General features: G+C 51.4%; 1 protein-coding gene across 3 annotated transcripts in view; it reads left to right on the forward strand.

Annotated features, from left to right (window-relative positions):
- The first annotated feature begins 2,390 nt into the window (after positions 1-2,390).
- Positions 2,391-19,075, forward strand: part of VPS35L (VPS35 endosomal protein sorting factor like) — a 115,968-nt gene continuing 99,283 nt past the window's right edge. For all 3 annotated transcript variants that reach the window (XM_029948651.1, XM_029948652.1, XM_029948653.1), the window contains exons 1-5: positions 2,391-2,445; positions 12,125-12,224; positions 14,462-14,617; positions 15,172-15,294; positions 17,571-17,595. In XM_029948651.1, coding sequence (XP_029804511.1) covers positions 2,429-2,445; positions 12,125-12,224; positions 14,462-14,617; positions 15,172-15,294; positions 17,571-17,595 — 421 coding nt within the window. In that variant the 5' untranslated portion in view covers positions 2,391-2,428. The remainder of the gene's footprint in view (positions 2,446-12,124; positions 12,225-14,461; positions 14,618-15,171; positions 15,295-17,570; positions 17,596-19,075) is intronic.

The raw sequence follows: 19,075 nt of genomic DNA on the forward strand, positions 1-19,075 counted from the left end.
TCACTGTACACCTGAAACCAGTGTCATGCTGTATGTCAACTGTTATTACATACACTTAAACCCAACCTAGAAACAAACATGGGAGGCTGATGAATACAGCAAACCAAACCTGAATATGATGTAGTGGAATCCCATCCTCCACCAGGTTCTAAGGACGGCTCTGAGGGCAAAGATCGTGTCCAACCAGAATTATCCTGGACAATAAAATACTGCCTTTTCACTTGTCTCCCTTGATTTGCCCAGTTTCTCAGTGGCTCCCAGTTCTTCAACTCTCGAGGTGGCTTGCTTCTCGGCCCGGGGTGGGTGCTACCAGCCTGCTCCGGGAGCGCGGGTCCGCGTAGGCAGGTTACCCCGGAGAGGAAAGCTCCGAAGTGCAACGGGCTCCCTTGCCTGCCTGAAGTTCAGCTCCAGGGGCGTGCTGACCGCGTGCCGCGCACTTCAGAATCTTCCCACCACTCCTGAGTCTGAACTAGCCTCGTTTCCCAGGTGAAGCCCCCAGGCCCCAGCGTGGGAAACGCCACGTGCCGTCAGAGGGCCCGGAGAATATTATTCGGCTGTTTCCTGGGAATGTGGTTTATGTGCTGTCAGGCCCGACTCTTGCGAGGAAAATGGGGATGAGATGCTGCTTCGAGATTAAACACATCTGCCTTATCACGTAGATTAACTCGCACTTCCTGGCCTCTGGCAGTGCACCTGCTGTGGCTCCCGAACAGGTGGCCGCGGTAGTGACCTCAGCTTTGCGGTGAGGAGCACGTGAGGTGCCCACAGGGAGTCTGGCAAAGCAGCAGGCGTTCAGTATACGGTAGCTGCTTGGAAATACACAGACATTTTTTTGTAACCCTACAACACAAATTCTGGGGTTGAAATGGGTGTTTACATGTAGAGAAACGCACAGCTTTGCCAAGTTGGGTGAGAAGCTAGTCCCAACGTCCTCATGTGATTTAGCTCCTGTAAGAGTCGCCTTGGGACCGGAAGTCTTTCACCCATAAAATACCTCGCCCCTCCTGTACCAGGCGCGACTTCCCTGACTCCTCGGTCCCGGAGTCACGGAACCTCGCCCGGGAATTGCAGATCCCAATAAAGGCCTTCTTGGCTCCATAACTTGGTCTCTTCCCTCTCATCTCTGCCTCCATCCATTAAATCTTACAGCTCCAGCTGAAGGCGGTTTACTTAGATCCAGGGCAACCCTTAGAGATCCGGAGAGGGGAAAGCGTCGGCGTGTTAAGAACCGGGTTTACCCAGCCAAACAGCGAATTCGCTGTGAAACCGCGCGAACCCCACGGGCCCTTTCCCCACCCCCAGCCACGGTGAGCGTCCTCGCTCCACCTGGCTCCGGATTCTTCTTCGCTCCCACAACGCGTTGGTGGGCTAGGCAGCCTGCTACTCCTCAAACACACTGGTACGTTGGCGCTGCGGACACGCCTTCCACAGCCCACGGCTGCCCTTCACAATCATGGCACTGGCGGAAGACACAGGCGCCTTGCCCCTCACAATCATGGCCCCGCGCATGACGCAGTGGAAGTCCGTCCGCCGCTTACGATCATGACGCCGCAGGGGCCCACCCGGAAGGGCGCGTGCCCCTCACAATCATGGCGCCGCAGAGGCACTCAGCGAAAGCCAGCCCTCTCACCCGTCGTAATCATGGCGCCACGGAAAGTGTCCCGGAAGTACGTTCGCCCCTCACAATCATGGCGTCTAAGTATAGCCGTGCCAGCAACCAGCACAGCATCGGCTTTTCGACACTGGAGCCCACTCCCACAACTAAGTGCCGGCGGACAGTGTCAGACCTTTGCCCTCAACAATCATGGTGGCACAAGTCAGCGGCACAATTACGGCCACGGGGACAGTGCCCAGGAAGTATACCTGCCCCTCACAATCATGGCAGCTAGGGAAGCGCTCCGGAAGTGACCTACCCTCACAGTCGTGGCGTGACGGACTGCCGTAGTGGCGGGGGAGGGGTGCAGGGGTGTGAGCCTAACCTTCACTATCATGGCTTCGCGGGCCATTCAGCGGAAGTGTGCTTCCCCGTTACGATCACGGTGCCCACGAACGGCACAACGTCGGCTCTCCGATGCCAGTGCCCGTTCCCATAACTGTAGCGCCACCAGTGGACGGTGTAACCTGGGCTTTGAGTGAGAGCGTCTAACCCTGACAATCATGGCGTCAGTGGACAGCGCAACGGACGTGCATTTGCCTCTCACAATCATGACGCCGACCGACGGCTAGTGAAAGTGCTTGCCCCTCATAATTATGGCGCCGACGAACGGCTCAGCGGAAGTCCGTCCGCCCCTCACAGTCATGGCGCTCCCGAGGCTCAGCGACGGACTATCTGCCCCTTACAATCATGGCGGCAGGGCGGGGCGGGGCGGGGTCTGGGAGGGAGAAAAGGGCTGGCGGTCGCAGTGTAAGTGCTCATGTGACTGGGAAGATGGCTGTCTTTCCCTGGTAAGGAAGAAGCGGTGGGTGGGTTTGGGAGAGGGGGTGTGTTTGCTGTCTCTGCGAGTGTGAACTTGTGTGAGTGACCGGGAATTGCTCTCTTGGTGGGGTGCTGGTGGAGTCTCCCATTTCGTCCCCGGCTGTTTGACCACGGAATCCCCGGCCGCTACCCCGGTCCAGAGGAGGTCCCTGGGGCCCGCCGGGGGTTCCTTCCCGGCCTACCCTTTCCCCGCACCTTTCAGGCTCTACATTCTCTTCCTAAAGAAAACTCAAATTCCCAGCGTCCTGTTCCCCAGGTTCTGGGGGAGCTGCATGCAGAGAATGGTGGACTCGCTCTGCGGTTGGATCATAGGGGACACCTGGCTATGTCCTGTGCTGCTCGCCCACTTGGAGGACCCTTGATGTCTTGTCTGTGAAGTGACTGCCATTCGTCCTACTGTGTGCAGGGCCTTGCGCTGGCTGCTGGGGATGCCCAGCCTGCGGACAGATTCCTGGGCCTTAAGGAGTTAGTCTGGTGGAGCCGACACACCGAATAGAAGGGTCAGGAGGTGTCATCTCACCTGGCACTTGGGGAAGACTTAGGAAGGGCAGACCCAGACTCTTAAATTGGGTTTTAGAGGGTGACTAGGAGCTCATAAGTGGCGGGAACAGCGTGTGGCCTGGGCGACTGGCCTGTCAGGGCTTTTGTGACGGGAGTGGCTGGCGCTGAGGGTTCAGCGGTGCTGTGTGTGCAGGAAGAAATCAACTGTGATGGTCATAGTGGGATTATTTGGAGATGGGAGCTGTACCCCGCATCTCAGAAAGGAAGAGGGTTTTTTTTTTTTAATTTTATTTAAATGCAAGCTAACTAGTTTATAGTGTAGTCATGGTTTCAGGAGTAGAATTTGGTGAACCCAACAAGTGCCCTTCTTAATGCCCATCACCCATTCAGCCCAACACCCCTCTATCAACCCGCAGTTCTCTGTATTTAAAAGTCTTTTCTGGTTTACCTCCCTTTCTATTTTTATCTAATTTTTGCTTTCCTTCTCCTATGTTCATTTGTTTTCTTACATTCCACGTATGAGTGAAATCATACGATATTTGTCTTTCTCTGACTTGTTTCGTTTGGCAAAATACATTCTAGTTTGATCCATGTTGTAAAGGGCAAGATTACATTGTTTTTGATCGCTGAGTAATAGTCCATTATACACACACACACACACACACACACACACACACACACACACACACACACGGTCTTTATCCATTCATCAGTCGATGGGCATGTGGGCTCTTCCATCATTTGGCTCTGGTTGATAGCGCTGCTATAAACATTGGGGTGCATGTGCCCCTTCGAATTAGCATTTTTGTATCCTTTGGATAAATATCTGGTAGTGCAACTGCTCTGTTGCAGGGAAGTTATATTCTTAATTTTTTTGAGGAACCTCCACACTTTTTTCCAGCGGCTGCACCAGTTTGCATTCCCACCAGCAGTGCAAAAGGGTTCCACCGCCAACATCTGTTGCTGCCTGAGTCGTTTATTTTAGCCACAGGTGTGAGGTGGTACGGAGATTGGTTTCCCATCCTTCTTCCCAAATATTGTGGTTTCCCTTGGATGAGCCAGCAAATGAAAGAATAAACAGCCCTGGACTCTTTAGACACTAGCACTTAAGCAGCTTCCTTCCAGAGTTGTTTTTTTTTTTTTTTAATGGTGTTTTGTTTTTGAGAGAGAGAGAGACAGAGAGAGAGACAGTGTGAGCAGGGGAGGGGCAGAGAAAGAGGGAGACACAGAATCCAAAGCAGGCGCCAGGCTCTGAGCTGTCAGCACAGAGCCTGACGTGGGGCTCGAACCCTTGAGCAGGGGGATCATGACCTGAGCTGATGTCGGACACTTAGCCCATCGTGCCACACAGGTGTCACTTTCCAAAGACTTGATAGACTAAATCGGGATTGAATGCCACTGAGTTTCCTTGGATCTAGTCATTCAAAGCACCTTTTAGGGACTCATTAAGGTTTAAACACCAAGAACAATGAGAAACATCTGGCCTCAATTGTCTGGAATTTTCTAATCCGAAAATCCAGGAAGGTGCTATTTTAATCTGTGTCCCGGAACATTTTTACCAGTGATAGTTTCACTTTAAATCACAAACAGGTGCCACACGCCTTTTAACAAGTAGGGTCTCCGGAGTTCCTGATCTGGCCGTGCTCTCGACATTCCCGGGGCAGCACCCGTTCACACTAACGTTTCCCGAGATCTGTTGTTCTTCACATTTAAAGAACGGAGTTTCAATCCTGGTTGGGCCTGGCCTGGAGGTTGGCAGAAATGAGGGGCTCAGTGTAGTCTGTGAGATGAATGAGGAAGCAGAGAAGGTCTGCAGAGGAGAGATGTGTTTCTGCCGCTCAATTTGACGTTTATAGAGACTTGGGTGTGTGCGCTGGGCACGGCGTTAAGTGTTGAATGTGCTGCGTCCCATATAATCCTCAACACAATCCCACTTTTCAGGTGGGGACACGGAGGCAGACAGGTGAAGCAGTTAGTGTCCCTAAGGCCGTACAGCGTCTGAGGGGCACTGAGGTTTGGAGCCCGGAGGCTGTGGTCCCAACCATTCCCGGCTGCTGGACATCCCTTCCGCGCCCTGGGCTGTGGGTTCTGGACTGCAGGGCTCCCCAAACCCCAGCGCGTGGTTGTGGGCCTCCCCAGAATGCCTCTTTCCCCCCACACGTGATAGCATCCATGATGGATTTTGTCCAGGGCTACCGCATGTGATGTCCGGTCCACACAGGTCACTTTTCTGTCTAATCCCTGTGGTAAGAGTGCCCTTAAAAATGCCAGCCTCTGAGTTGAGAATTTCTACGTCACTTCAAGACTTTTTTTTGTGGGGGTGCAGGGAAGAGGAGAGTATATTGTGATTGTGGCAGAAAAAACCCTGTAGCCAGATGATGTCATGAGTCCCTTAAAAATCACTTGAGAATGAAAATAGCCGACAAAAAGGATTTGGTGGATTTTGGTATTTCTGGTATGAAGAGATTAACTTGGTAACTGGTAATGGAATTTCTGTGTATCCGTGTGATCAGATGTAAGTAATTTAAAACCCGGGAGCTGTCAACCTTTAACGTGGGTGTAAATCACCCCGGGATTTTGCTACCCCTGGTGATGCCCCTGCAGTGATCTGTGGATTGCATTTCGAGTAGCTGGCGACCAGGCCAGGCGTGGAGGTGGGAAGTGTTGGTCTTGTTTTCTGTGCCAGCGGACAAGGATGCAAAGGAGCCTTTGGGAGCTGGGATGATGGGGGATTTTTACCAGCCGCTGTGTTCTGGGCGGGGGAAGCAAGGTAGGGATTTTAAGGAAATGCCCGCTAGGAGACGCTGTTGGCCTTAGCAAAGACCTAGGTGTTTTGAAGACTGTACTTCAGTATCTCCAACATCTGGGAAACCGCTAAGGAGCCAGAGAGCAAATTTGAGGGAATAATGGAAGAAGTGATAGATAAAAATATAACTGTTTGATGTGGAATTTCAAAAGCGGTAAATATTTCCTTTTTCTTTTTTTAATTTTTCCAGAAGCAGTACTTATTTTTTCCCCCCAAAGAATTCCCTCCCTTCAAACTTAAAAAAATAAATATTTTGGGGTGCCTGGGTGGCTCAGTTGGATAGGCATTGGACTCTTGGCTTCTGCTCAGGTCATGATCTTGTAGTTGTGGGATCGAGCCCCGTGTTGGGCTCTGCACTGAATGTGGAGTGTGCTTGAGATTCCCCACCCCATGCCCCTGCCCCTCCTCCCTCCTCAAAATAAATAAACATTAAAAACAATTTCAAAGCTTGGTTCTTGAAAAGAAAAAAAAGAAAAGTAGGCAATTGCTGGGGCATCTGGGTCGCTCAGTTGGTTAAGCATCCGACTTCAGCTCTGGTCATGATCTCACAGTTCGTGGGTTCAAGCCCCGCATCGGGTTCTGTGCTGATGGCTCAGAGCCTGCAGCCTGCTTCGGATTCTGTGTCTCTCTCTCTTTGTCTTTCCCTGCTTGCTTTCTGTCTCTCTCTGAAAAATAAATAAACAAAAAAAATTTTTTTAATTAAAGGCGAAAGTAGACAATTGCTTAAGGGTCTCACAATGACCCATGGGTGGCCTGCAGAGCTCCTTCCTGCATCTGAGAGGTGGCCTTGGTTTTTCTTGTGTCCCGGTCACGTACTGCTGTCCCCTCAACCCTAAGCTTCAGCCTCTCTGTCTGAAAAAAGGGTGTAGTGATAGCACCTGTGTTAGGCGGTTGGTTAAACGAGGGGTGCAGGGAGAGGGCTTCGCCTGGGTCCTGCTTACAGCGAGTCCATCGTAAACCAGAACCGACCTGATCCTGCGTCTCCGGTCCCCTACTCTAGGGGAACGGTCTTTGCTCAGCTGTGGATGACGTATTAATGATTATTACAAGGATGAAAGACGTTTGCAACTGAATTTCAGGTCTGGTTACATTTCCACTCAATCCACTGATTAACCTTTCAGAATTCTATTGATAAACTTAAGAATGATGTGAAAAGAGAAAAAGTGTAATTTGATTTTTAAACTCTGTTATGGCTACAGATGGCTGTTATTCCAATGTCCTTGTTCTTGGGGGTCTTTGTTTATTTTATAAATCGGGATTGGCTGGCAGCACATGGAAGGCATTTGGGGGGGATGCCTGGGGAGGACTGAGTTGGTTAAGTGTCCAAGTCTTGTTTTTGCCTCAGGTCATGATGTCAGTTTGTGAGTTCAAGCCCTGCATCAGGCTCTGTGCTGACAGGGAGGAGCCTGCTTGGTATTCTCACTCGCTTTCTTGCTCCCCCTTCTTCCTCCCCTGCTCATGCGTGTTCCCTCCCTGTCTCTCAAAAATATTAAACTTAAAAAAAAAATTAAAGGGAATTGTGGGATAAAGCCCCGTTTTGGGTTCTGTGCTGAGGGTCGACCCTGCTTGGGATGGTCTCTTTGCCCCCCTCCCCAGATTAAAGCAGGGGCTCTGTAAAATAAATACATAAAAAATTAAAGGTAGAGATTAGCCTGTATTGTTGACTGGCCTTTCTCCTTTCCTGTTCTCAAAGCCACGTTTATTTAGAAAGGGATAGAAGTGAAAGGACCCGGGATCTCGTTCTCTCGTACTGAGTAGGTTTCTGGGTGGGCGGGCTCATCGATGAGGCTGATGGCATGGCGCACTGGATTTGGGGTGCCTGGGGTTCTAGTGAAGACGCACAGCTGTGAGGGGGGCAGCGGGGGTGAATTCAGGGGACGTCCAGGCCGACGAACAAGGGGACCAGCTTTGTGCTCTTTGAGACGGAATTCTCCCTGGTTTTTAAGGCTTTTTTTTTTTAATGTTTATTTTTGAGAGAGAGAGAAAAAGAGACAGCATGAGAGTGGGGGAGGGGCAGAGAGAGAGGGAGACAGGAATCCAAAGCAGGCTCCAGGCTCTGAGCCGCCGGCATGGAGCCCTAAGCAGGCCTCCGATCCACCACCCGTGAGATCATGACCTGATCTGAAGTCAGATGCTCAGCCGACTGAGCCACCCTGGCGCCCCAGTTCTCCAAGTTTTTAAATTGTTTCACCGTTGATGACCGGTCGATTTGCAGCCATTTCTCCGCTGTCGGTGTTTGCTGTGAGTAACAGGAGAGCAGCCAAGCTGCTCCTGCGACTCTTTGCTCAGAAATGTCCTCATCAAATACCCCGTTTCTTCTCTTACGAGTTCTGCGGTCTGCAAATGCCAGGCGTGAGCACAGTCCAGCCACGCTGGGCCCTGACGGGGATCGCCTTTCCGTGTCCCGGGACACGGTCCTCGTTTCCGGCTGAGGCCTTGCTCGTCTGGCCTTGACCGTCTGCGCTTCTGCCAGCTTCTGCTGGGAGCCGCCGTGAGCTCCCCAGGCGGGCCCAGGCTTGCTCTGGGTCTCTGCTCTCTGCGAGCCCTCAGCGCTCCGGACGGTCCCTGGGGCGGTGGTTTTTCTAGCCAGTCTTGCAAAACTCTTCCAGCCGGTGCCCGTTCTGGTTTCAGACTCACTTCCTCATTTTCAGGTGTGCGTTACAGCAGCACCCCCACTTCTCAGCCCGAGTCTTAGTCCATTCGGGCTGCCATAAAAATAAAAACCGCAGATGAGGCAACTTAGAAGCAAAAATACTTGTTCCTCCTGGAGGCTGGCCGTCTGGCCAGCCCGGTGAGACGCCTCCTGCTTGTCACCCGGTGCCTGCACGCCGTGTATTCGCGGGTGTCTTTGCGTGGCAGGCGCTCTCTGGGGGCCCAGTTATCAGGAGGCTCCTCCCTTGAGACCTCATCACCTCCCGAAGGCGGGGTGAAGATTTCAGCCTATGAATTTGGTGGGGGTAGGGGGTGGGGACAAACATTCAGACCGTAGCACCTCTTCTGTGCTGCTTGACCTGCTTTAATTCTACATGTGTTTTATTTTATTTATTTTAGAGAGCAGGGGAGGGGGCAGAGGGAGAGAGAGCGAATCTTAAACAGGCTCAGCAGGGCTCAGTCCCACAACTTGGGGAGCATAACCTGAGCAGAAATCAAGAATTAGACTCAAATGCTTTACTGACTGAGCCACCTAGGGGCCCCCTACACCTATTTTAAATACCATAAGTCACCAATTTTGTGCTCACTAATCTAGTTTTACCCATACCTTTACCTTTTGTTACTTTTCAATATGTGTGTATACACAGTGTACATATATACATAAGTGTGTGCATAGCATGTGTACATGCATATGTGTATATACAACATGTGCATATATAGACGTCTGTACACAGCTTGTGCATATATACAAATGTGTGTGCACTGCGTGTGCATAGATGTGTGTACACAGCATATGCATATATACAGTTGTCTACACAGCATGTATGTATGTATAGACTGCGCACACAGCATGTACATATATCCAGACATCTGTACAGCGTGTGCATATATAGAGATGTGTGTACACAGCATGTGTATATGTACATACGTCTGTACACAGCGTATGCATATATACAGACATGCATACAGTGTGTGCACGTATACAGCCGTGTGTATACATGTGTATATATACATACATCTATACACAGCGTGTGCATATATACAAACTGTGCACGAAGCCTGTGCATATTTACATGTCTACACAGTGTGCACATGTACAGACATCTGTACACAGTGTGTGCATATATACAGATGTCCATACACAGCGTGTGCATATATACAGATGTTTTTACACAGCATGTGCATATATATAGACATGCGTGCACAGCGTGTGCATATAGATGTGCATGCACAGTGTGTGCATATACACAGGTGTCTGTCCAGACTGTGCATATATACAGACATGCATGCATGATGTGCATATATACAGACATGCGTGCATATATAGGGGCGTGTACATATATATGGGCATGTGTGCATATATATAGATGTGCACACACAGCATGTGCATATATACATATGTCTGTACACAGCGTGTACATATATAGGTATGTGTGTACATAGCATGTATATATGCATACATGTGTACACAGTGCATACAGACGTGCGCACACAATGTGTGCATATATACAGATGTGCATACACAGCATGTGCATATATACATATGTGTGCATGCAGTTTGTGCATATATACAGCTATGTGTGCATACAAACAGACGTGTAAAGTGTGTGCATATATATAGACGTATGCACACAGTATGGGCATACATAGCCATGCGTGCATATTTACAGACGTGTGTACACAGCGTGTGCATATAGCCATATGTGCATACTTACAGATGTGCGTACACAGCATGTGTATACTTACAGATGTGGGTATACAGCATGTGCATATTTACAGACATGCACTCACAGCGTATGTGTATATGCAGACATGCGTACACAGTGTGTGCATATATACAGACATCCGTACATAGCGTGTGTGTATATACAGATGTCTGTGCATAGACATGTGTACACAGCATGTGCATACAGACATTTGCACACAGTGTATGCATGTATACAGTGTGCGCACGCAGCTTGTGAGCATACATACAGACATGTGTACATAGATACAGACGTGTATGTGGCACGTGCATATATACAGATGTGTGCACACAGTGTGTGCATGTATGCAAATGTGTGTATATATACATGTGTGCACAGCATGTGCATATACAGATGTGCGCACACAGCGTATGCATATATACAGACATGTGCATGTATACAGATGTGTACACACAGCATGTGCATCTATACAGATCTTTGTATACAGCATGTACATATATACAGAGGTACGTACACAGTGTCTGCATATATACAGACGTGTGCACACAGCGTGTGCGTATATACAGATGTGCATACACAGCGTGTGCATATATACAGCTGTGTGTACACAGTGTGTGCCTGTATACAGACGTGTTTACACAGCATGTGCTTATATACAGATGTGCACACTGTATACATATATACAGCTGTGTGCATACGTACAGCCATGTGTACACACCATGTGCATATGTACACAGTGCATGTGCACACTGTGCATGTATACAGCTGTGTGTACAGAGTGTGCGTGTATACATATGCACATATTGTATGCGTAGTTTTTGTTTTCAACTGTGGTCATTTTGTTTCTGCACATAGCTTTTTTTGTTTTTAAAATGTAGTTTTGCTATACATGCTGTTCTTGGTTTTTCTTTGACGGGAAACTCTTGCCTTCATGACTGAAGGACACTTTCACTAGGTGCAGGATTTCTGTTAATGTCTTCAGCACTTTACTGGTATGATCCATTTGTCTGCTGGCTCTCTGCGGAGACAGTAATAAAATTGTCGCCCCTTGAAGGCCTGAAGTACACTTTTTGTTCTGTTTTTGTATGTGTTCTGCTTGGGGCATGCGTGTTTCTTGAATCTATAGCTTGAGGTCTATAGTTTGGAAAAATTCTATTTTAGTTTTTAAAAATATTTTTCTTTAAAGTTTATTTACTTTGAGAGAGAGAGAGAGAGAAAGCACGTGTGCAAGCAAGGGAGGTGCAGAGAGAGAGGGAGAGAGAGAATCCCAACCAGACCACATTGTCAGTGCAGAGCCTGATGTGGTGCTCGAACTCACAAACTGAGAGATCATGACCTGCATCTAAACCAAGCCAGAAGCTCAACTGACTGAGCCACCTGGGCGCCCCTAGTTCTGAAGAATTTTAGTTGCCATCCCTTCAAAGACGCTTCTGCCCTTTCCTTTTCTTTTTCTCTGCCCATCCTGAGACCTTCCCCACGTGCCCCTTGACACCTTCCACACGTGGCTGTTCTTCCCATGTGTTTTCCTCTCGTGCTTCAGTGTGGACACTCTCTCCCCTTGTCCATCTCACAATCCCTTCCCAAGGCCCGTGAAGACAGGGTGCTCTTTGTCTATGTCCTGCTCACCTTCTCACTCTGGCGTTGGTGAACTTGGCGGGGAGAGCAGGGCCAGATTTCTCCCTCCCCTGCATGCCTTCTCTCCAGCTGCTACTCCTTCGGGCGCTGGCTGGGGGGCGCCGGGGAGGGAAGTTGGCTTCACTTTGCTGAGGGCCCTCGGTTCCAGCCTGGCCTCACGGGTCCTTGATGCCTAGGTGGCTCCTCGTACCTTCGATCTGAGTGTTAAGATTCTCTGCAGCGTTTCTTGGGCTCAGTAGAAACACTGTTCCTTTGTGAGGTGTCGTAGCCCCGAGAAAGTCTGAGCCAGTGGTTCGAGTGTGTTCTGTATCCCCCTCAACTGACCGCCGTCTGGGATCTGTCCGCCAGGCACTCCCGGGGGCGGAACTACAAGGCAGAGTTTGCGTCCTGTCGGCTGGAGGCTGTGCCCTTGGAGTTCGGGGACTATCACCCGCTGAAGCCCATCACTGTAAGTTTGGTCATGGGGCCTTAACCGTTCCTCCTGTTCCATGAAATGACAAGCTGGTTCCTGGGTCTGTCCCACTTGCAGGCCGAGCTGCTTCTGCACATTTTTATCGGCTACTTTGTTCCTGGGCCCTGTTTTTTGTGACATTGACCTCACCCACTGTCAGGTCCGTTGTGCCCTTTCTCATATTTGCGAGGTTGTCACGAGTGGGGGATGCTTCTGTTCCTGATGTGGAGGTGTGAGCAAAACCCCTTAAATCTGCATGTCCTGACGATGCTGTTGCAAACTGTCTTCGTCTGCGTGAGTTACTTCACAAGCAGAAGGAAGAGCAGGCCAGTGGTCTCGATGGCCCCTCTCTGCTGGGGTAGCACTGGGTCACCAGCAGGTGAGAGAAGTCGTGTGGGCCATCATCATGGTGAGGCTGACCGATGCGTGCCTGAGAATGCCCAGAGGCCATTATGTGAAGCAGGGGGCACAGCTGGAGTACCTGCCCCCCAGGCCTGTGGGCTTGTGCGTGGCTGAGTTGCCGACGGGTCGGATCCGATCCTGTCTCAGGAACCTGCTCTGTGGAAGCAGACCAGCCGCGGCGGCTCCAGGCTTGCATCCTGCAGCTTTTGTGACACAAGAGCAGGGGGATGGGCTTCTCCGGTGATGTGTCCCTCCCTGACCCAGTCTGGTGCCTAGGGAAGGGAACATGCTGACTGACTGGGTGGGGGTAGTGCCCACCCCCGGAGCTGGTAGCAGAAACCCCCCTGGTCCCCCAACCAGGCCTGTAGGAGCTGGCAGTCGGGAAGGGCTGCCTTCCCACAGAAAACGTGGACTGCCAAGCCTGGGAGAAGGAGGGTCGGTGCCAGGCAGACAATGACAATTGTGCACCAATAGGAAGCCCTTTGCCAAGGCATCTGGGGTTGGTGTCAGACCCTGCAGGCTTAGGGCAAGGTCTTCAATAAGAAAGCCCTTACTTCAGAAACCCGCTGCATATTTGTAGGGACCCCAGGTCACCTGCACTTCTAATCAACTGGCTGCAAATCCAGACCTCCCCTCAGGCTTGATAATGTGCCAGAGGAGCTCAGAGAACTCAGAGTGTCACTGTACTTAGAGTTTTATATGAAGGATACAAATGAGGAGCAGCCAGCTGAGAGATGTAGGGGGAGGCTGGGGACCATCCTGAAGGCCGAGCTCCGAGCCCTTGGCCGGTGGAAGTGGTGCATCCCCTCCGGGCACGTCGTGGGGCTGCTGGCCAGGAAGTCCACGGAGCCTCGGTGTGCCCACGCTTTGTGCCGGGGTTTCATTACACAGTGGGACGCAGTGATTCCTTGGCCACATGACTGGACCCCATCTCCAGCCTCCCTCCCCTGAGGTCAGGCTGACAGCCCCTGGCTGTGTCGCACGGGTGGTCTTTCTTGTGACCAGCCCCCACACTGGTCTTGTTAGCTTCGACTCAGGGGTGACTCGGGCACGTGAGTGACAGACACTCCAAGGACTGGTTGCTCCTTTCTCAGAACCAGGGACAAAGGCCAGGCAGGTCTCCTTTATCCCGCCCTTCCCTTCATTCTGGCACGTCTGGTCCTCTCTGAAGACCGTTTTCTCTGCCTCCCTGTGGATGTGCTCAAATGTCCATCACTTGCCTCGGCCCCTGGGTTTTCCGAGCCTCCTCGTTTGAGGAGGAGAGCACAGCCCAACCAGCCCTTCTGGATTTGGTGCTGTGTTTTCAGCAGAGACTGGTTGGATCCTCTTGGCTCAGGGGTTCACCCCTCCTCAGTCACCCGAAGTTAGGAAGAGTTGGGGCCAGTGGAACAGAAACATGGCTTCACACCCCAGCCCCCGCCCCTGCCCCTCAGTGCTCACTGGGACATGGCGTTCAGAAGCTCTTCGGAAAGGAAGGAGATCTTGTTAAGTTGCAGGTTCCGATATCATAGGTCCAAGGTGGCGCTCAAGAGTCCATGTTTTTGATGAGCTCCCAGGCGGACGCTGCTGGCCCGGGGACCCGCTTTGGGTAAGAGGGCCCTATGGGCATGCAGTCTGTCCCACCTTCTAAGACCTAGTGGCCCTGCGCCTTCCCCGCCCCCCGCTTCCCGCCTTGCCTTCCTCCGTAGCTGGGATCCTAAGGCCTCTCAGTTTGTTCCTGCTGTGCAAGCAGTGGTCACCTCAACTAAGGGAATGAGGGAGAACGCATATGAGCGTGTGTCTGGGGAAGGTCGTGGGAAGTTCCACGTTACCTGCTCAGGTTTTCCCCACAGGTCACGGAGTCGAAGACCAAGAAAGTGAGCCGGAAAGGCAGCACTTCCTCCACGTCCTCCTCCTCCTCCAGCTCTGTGGTGGACCCGCTGAGCAGCGTGCTGGATGGGACCGACCCCCTCTCCATGTTCGCTGCCACGGCTGACCCTGCAGCCACGGTAACCCACCCTGCCGGGGGTCTGTGTCATGTGGGACTGGCGCTGGTGGCTCTTCACCTTTTAGTTTAAAAAAATTTTTTTTAACGTTTAACGTTAACGGAGGGCAAGCAGGGGAAGGGCAGAGAGAGAGAGAGACACACACACACAGAATCTGAAGCAGGCTCTGTGCTGAGCCTGATGCGGGGCTTGAACTCCCAAACCATGAGACCATGACCTGAGCTGAGATGAAGAGTCAGATGTTTAACCGACTGAGCTACCCAGGTGCCCCTATACTTTGTAAAAATTTTTTTAGCGTTTTATTTGTCTTTGAGAGAGGGGGACAGGGGGAGAGGCAGAGAGAGAGAGAGAGGGAGACACAGAATCCGAAGCAAGTCCAGCCTCTGAACTGTCAGCACAGAGACCAACGCGAGGCTCAAACTTGTGAATCGTGAGATCATGACCTGAGCCAGAGTTGGATGCTTAACCACCTGAGCCACCCAGGTGCCCCTGTACTTTGTTTTGAAAGATGAAAAGGATGCTGTTGCTGAGACCTTGTCCTGCCTTTCCGTGCACAGGACAGCTCCAGGAAGAGACGAGACCGGGACGAGAACTCCGTCGTAGGGTCCGACTTTGAGCCCTGGGCCAGCAAACGCGGAGAAATCCTCACCCGGTACACGACCACAGAAAAGCTCTCCATCGTGAGTACCGGCACCCTCCTCCCCCCGGCCTGCTTCAGGTCTGGCAGGGACTTCTTTTTGTTGTTCTGATCCTGTCCCCAATCGCGTGTATGGGATCGCCTCCCCCAACCCCCCGCCACATCAAACAATCCTGTGATGCCGGCAGGGTGTCCTCAACTCAGTTTAGACTCACAGATCCCCGGAGCTTGTGTCCGTTCCCACAGGTTAGGCCTTAGTCGCTCCACCTCCTCTGCCACCTCGCATGCCCATCGTGAGTCAGTGTCGTCACCTGTGCTTCCGACCGTCTGGCTGTGTGTCAGACTCCCATGAGCCCTCTGCGGGTTCAGTTAATTTGCTAAGCGGCTCGCAGAACTCAGGAAACCCGTTTACTCACGAGAGTGCAAGGATAGTGAAGGCTGCAAATCGACACCCACTTGAAGCCAGACAGAGGGCGAGGGTCCAAGCAGAAGGCCTTCTGTCCCCATGGGGCTTGGGGTCCTGCCGATGGCGTGTGGGTGCGGTCTGCTTCACCAGTCAGGAGACTCCCAGAACCCAGTCTTGGGAGGTTCTCATATAAAATAGATGTGATTGAGTAAATCTTTGGCCGTTGGTGATTGATTCAACATCCAGTCCCCTCTCCTCTCCCCGGAGGTCAATCATATGTTTCCAGGCTTCCCCTGGAAACCGGTCTCCATCCTTAGGTGGGTCCAGAATTCGCTGGATTCACCTAACAAAGTCTCCTTTAGCACTCTGAGCACTTAGGGAATTCTAAGGGTAGGAGGAGCTGCTGTGCCAGGAACAGGATCCAGATCCAATATGTATATTTCTTATAAGTCACAACATCACAGCAAATGTTGCCCCAACCCCTGGGCTCTGCAAGTGTCCCTCCTCGTGTCCATGTTAGTTGGGAGCAAATATACTGATTGGTTTCTCAAAAACCTGTGCTAAGAAGCCGGGATCTGGCAGAGTTCAGAGAGTCGGACCCGCGGAGCCCCGGCTCTGGGCAGGTTTGAGTTGGGAAGTGAGGAGCCTGCTGCCCCGAAGGTTTACTTCTTGCCGTGGCTCCGGTTTTCTTCCACGGCTGCAAGCTCACTGCGGGGCCACTGGGCGACGCCCTTGGCTTGGGCCTGGGCACGTGGGGGAGATGAGGCCTACTGTGTGTGGGGCAGGTCACCCAAGTGATGGAAAGCTCTGCGCCGAGCCAACCGCGGAGAGCACGGGACGCCTGGGTTACTGAGGACGGGATCTGGGAGCCTCTGACTGAAGCCGTCACTGATGACGTGATGACGTATGCCACAGGGACTTCCTCTCTTGGCACCGAATGGAAGTTCAGAGGAGGGTAGTTCAGGGCTGGTGTGGCAGCTCCAAGGTCATCAGGGGTCTGGCTCTTGTCCTGCTGCCCTGCTGAGTTCAGGGTCACCTCATGTCCAAGTTGCTGGAGGAGGAAAAGGGAAAGTGGGATGTACCCTTGCTCATAGGAGGACCGCTCTCAGCGTCCCCTCCACACACCCAGCCACGTTTGTCTTGAGGGTCGTCACAGGCCATACGCAGGTGGAGGGGACCCTGGGAAATGTGACAAGTGTGCCCATCAGAAGTCGGGGCTGTGAGTGGGGAGGAGGGGGTGAACTCGGGGGGCAACCAGGAGGGCTGTGTGCTGATGGGACTCCTCCCCGCTCACCTCTCTCCCTGGGTGAGCAGCGTGCGGGCAGAGTTCCTGGACCAGCAGTTTGGTTCTGATTTTCTGAATACACTGAGTTAATTGAGAACAGTGGTTTTTCCAGCCAGGAGTCGTTTTCCTCCAGCGGACACGTGGCACCGTCTGGAGGCATTTTTGGTTGTCATATTGTGGAGGCATTAGTTATTGGCATCTCATGGGCCGAGAGCAGGGACACTGCTAACGTCCTCCAGTGCGCAGGACCGTCCCCACGCAGCCGCGTTTCCCTGCGCCTAATGTCAACAGTACCCAGGTTGTGAAGCCCTGATTTAGACTGAGCCTAACGCTACCTCCCTACGCTGTTGCCCTCAAAAGTTTGCTCTTTGTTGGCTCGCTTTGCGTATCCTGAACAGAGTAGAAATTTAGATCTTCAGTAGTTTCTACTGAGCTGTGTTTACCTCCTTTGATGAAATGCTTGTTTTTCATTTGGGTAAGTAAATAGCTTTGTTGGAAAATAATGGGTCATGTTGCCTTAGTGTTACTTGAATAATTGTCTTAATTGTCTTACAAGCTTTGTTTTTTTTTTTTGTCACAGAAACTGTGAAGTTTTTAAAAACACTAAAATTGTTGTTTGCCTCCGCAGAATCTGTTTATGGGATCTGAAAAAGGTGAGTTTTTTTGTTGTTACTCTTGATGGAGAATTCTTCTATTACCCTTAGTATGATTTTACAAAGGAAAGAAGTTGGTCGTATCCGGTCTGGTGTTAAATTCCATTGAGCTGTTACTTCCTAGATTGTGTACAGACTTAGCAGAATCGAAATAACATATTCATGTAATGAAAAGAGGAAAAGAGACCAAAGAAGCTAAAAAGTAAAACATGCGTTCACCGTTTGATTTTCGACAGAGCACTTGTGTCCACTCTGAGTCCCCTCCCCGCAGCTGTGGAATGGTTAAACTTCTCCTCTTTAGCGATCCTTGGCTTTGCTGTCAGTCTTACCCCTGCGAGAAGCCAGACAGGCTGGGAATGGGAGCCACAGTCTTCCTGCCACTGGTCCTTGAGCAGTGCTCAGTGTCATCTTCACGGACACACGGTCAGCAGCTCTCACCCAGCGGGCTCAAACTGGCTGTGCTGCACGGTCACCTGGGCAGCTTCTAGAGAAAGACAGGCCGCTGGGCCCACTCCACTTGTTGCATTTGTCTTGAGGAACGGGATCCAGGAACTGGGTTTTTCTGAAGCGCTTGGGCGATTCTGAGGTGACCGACACAGCTCAGGTGCCTCCAGGTGCGGGTGAGCAGAGCCATGGTTGACGTGCATGTCCCAAGTATGGCAGCACAATTCTCCCTGCCCTCGGCGGGTGGGGGCAGCGGCTGCATGACCTGGAGAGTGGGAGCACCTTGTGAGGGCCCTAACTTTGACCCCAAACCATGGAAAAGTAAATCCTACTGGTGCGTAGCCATCGGTTTGGAGTGATGAGAAAGATGGATGACATCACTTGCTGGTGAGAATGTGGAGCAACAGGAATGCTCGTGCTGCCGGCGGGAGTGTAAAGTGATAAAACCAGTGTATAAAGCGCTTTGACGTTATCTTTTAAAATCGAAATTGGGCCAATTCATTGACCCAGCAGTTCTACTACTAGGCTACACTCCAGATCAGAATTAACCAACTACGTCCTGCAGGGCAGATCTGGCCCCCTATTCAAGTTTGGAAATAAAGTTTTATTGGAACACACTCATGCCCTGAGCGGATATCCAGAGTCTGATGCTTAACCGACTGAGCCACCCAGGTGCCCCATAAACCTAAAATATTTATATCTGGCCCTTTACAAAACTGTTTTTCCAACTCTACCCAAATCTTTTTTTTTGTTGTTGTTGTTTTTTTGAGAGACCCAGACAGACAGAATGTGGGTTGGGGAGGGGCAGAAAGAGAGGGAGACACAGGATCTGAAGTAGGCTCCAGGCTCCAAGCTGTCAGCACAGAGCCCGACGCGGGGCTCGAACTCCTGAACTGTGAGATCATGCCCTGAGCTGAAGTCAGAGGCTTATAACTGAGACACCCAGGTGCCCTCATATTTTCTTAAAGTGAGGTTCGGGGCCGGCTGCCCTGACATCACCTGTGAGTCAGTAGTAAGGCGAAGTCCCAGGCCCTGC

The sequence above is a fragment of the Suricata suricatta genome, chromosome 8 (genome assembly GCF_006229205.1).
Source record: "Suricata suricatta isolate VVHF042 chromosome 8, meerkat_22Aug2017_6uvM2_HiC, whole genome shotgun sequence".
Taxonomy (NCBI): Eukaryota; Metazoa; Chordata; class Mammalia; order Carnivora; family Herpestidae; genus Suricata; species Suricata suricatta.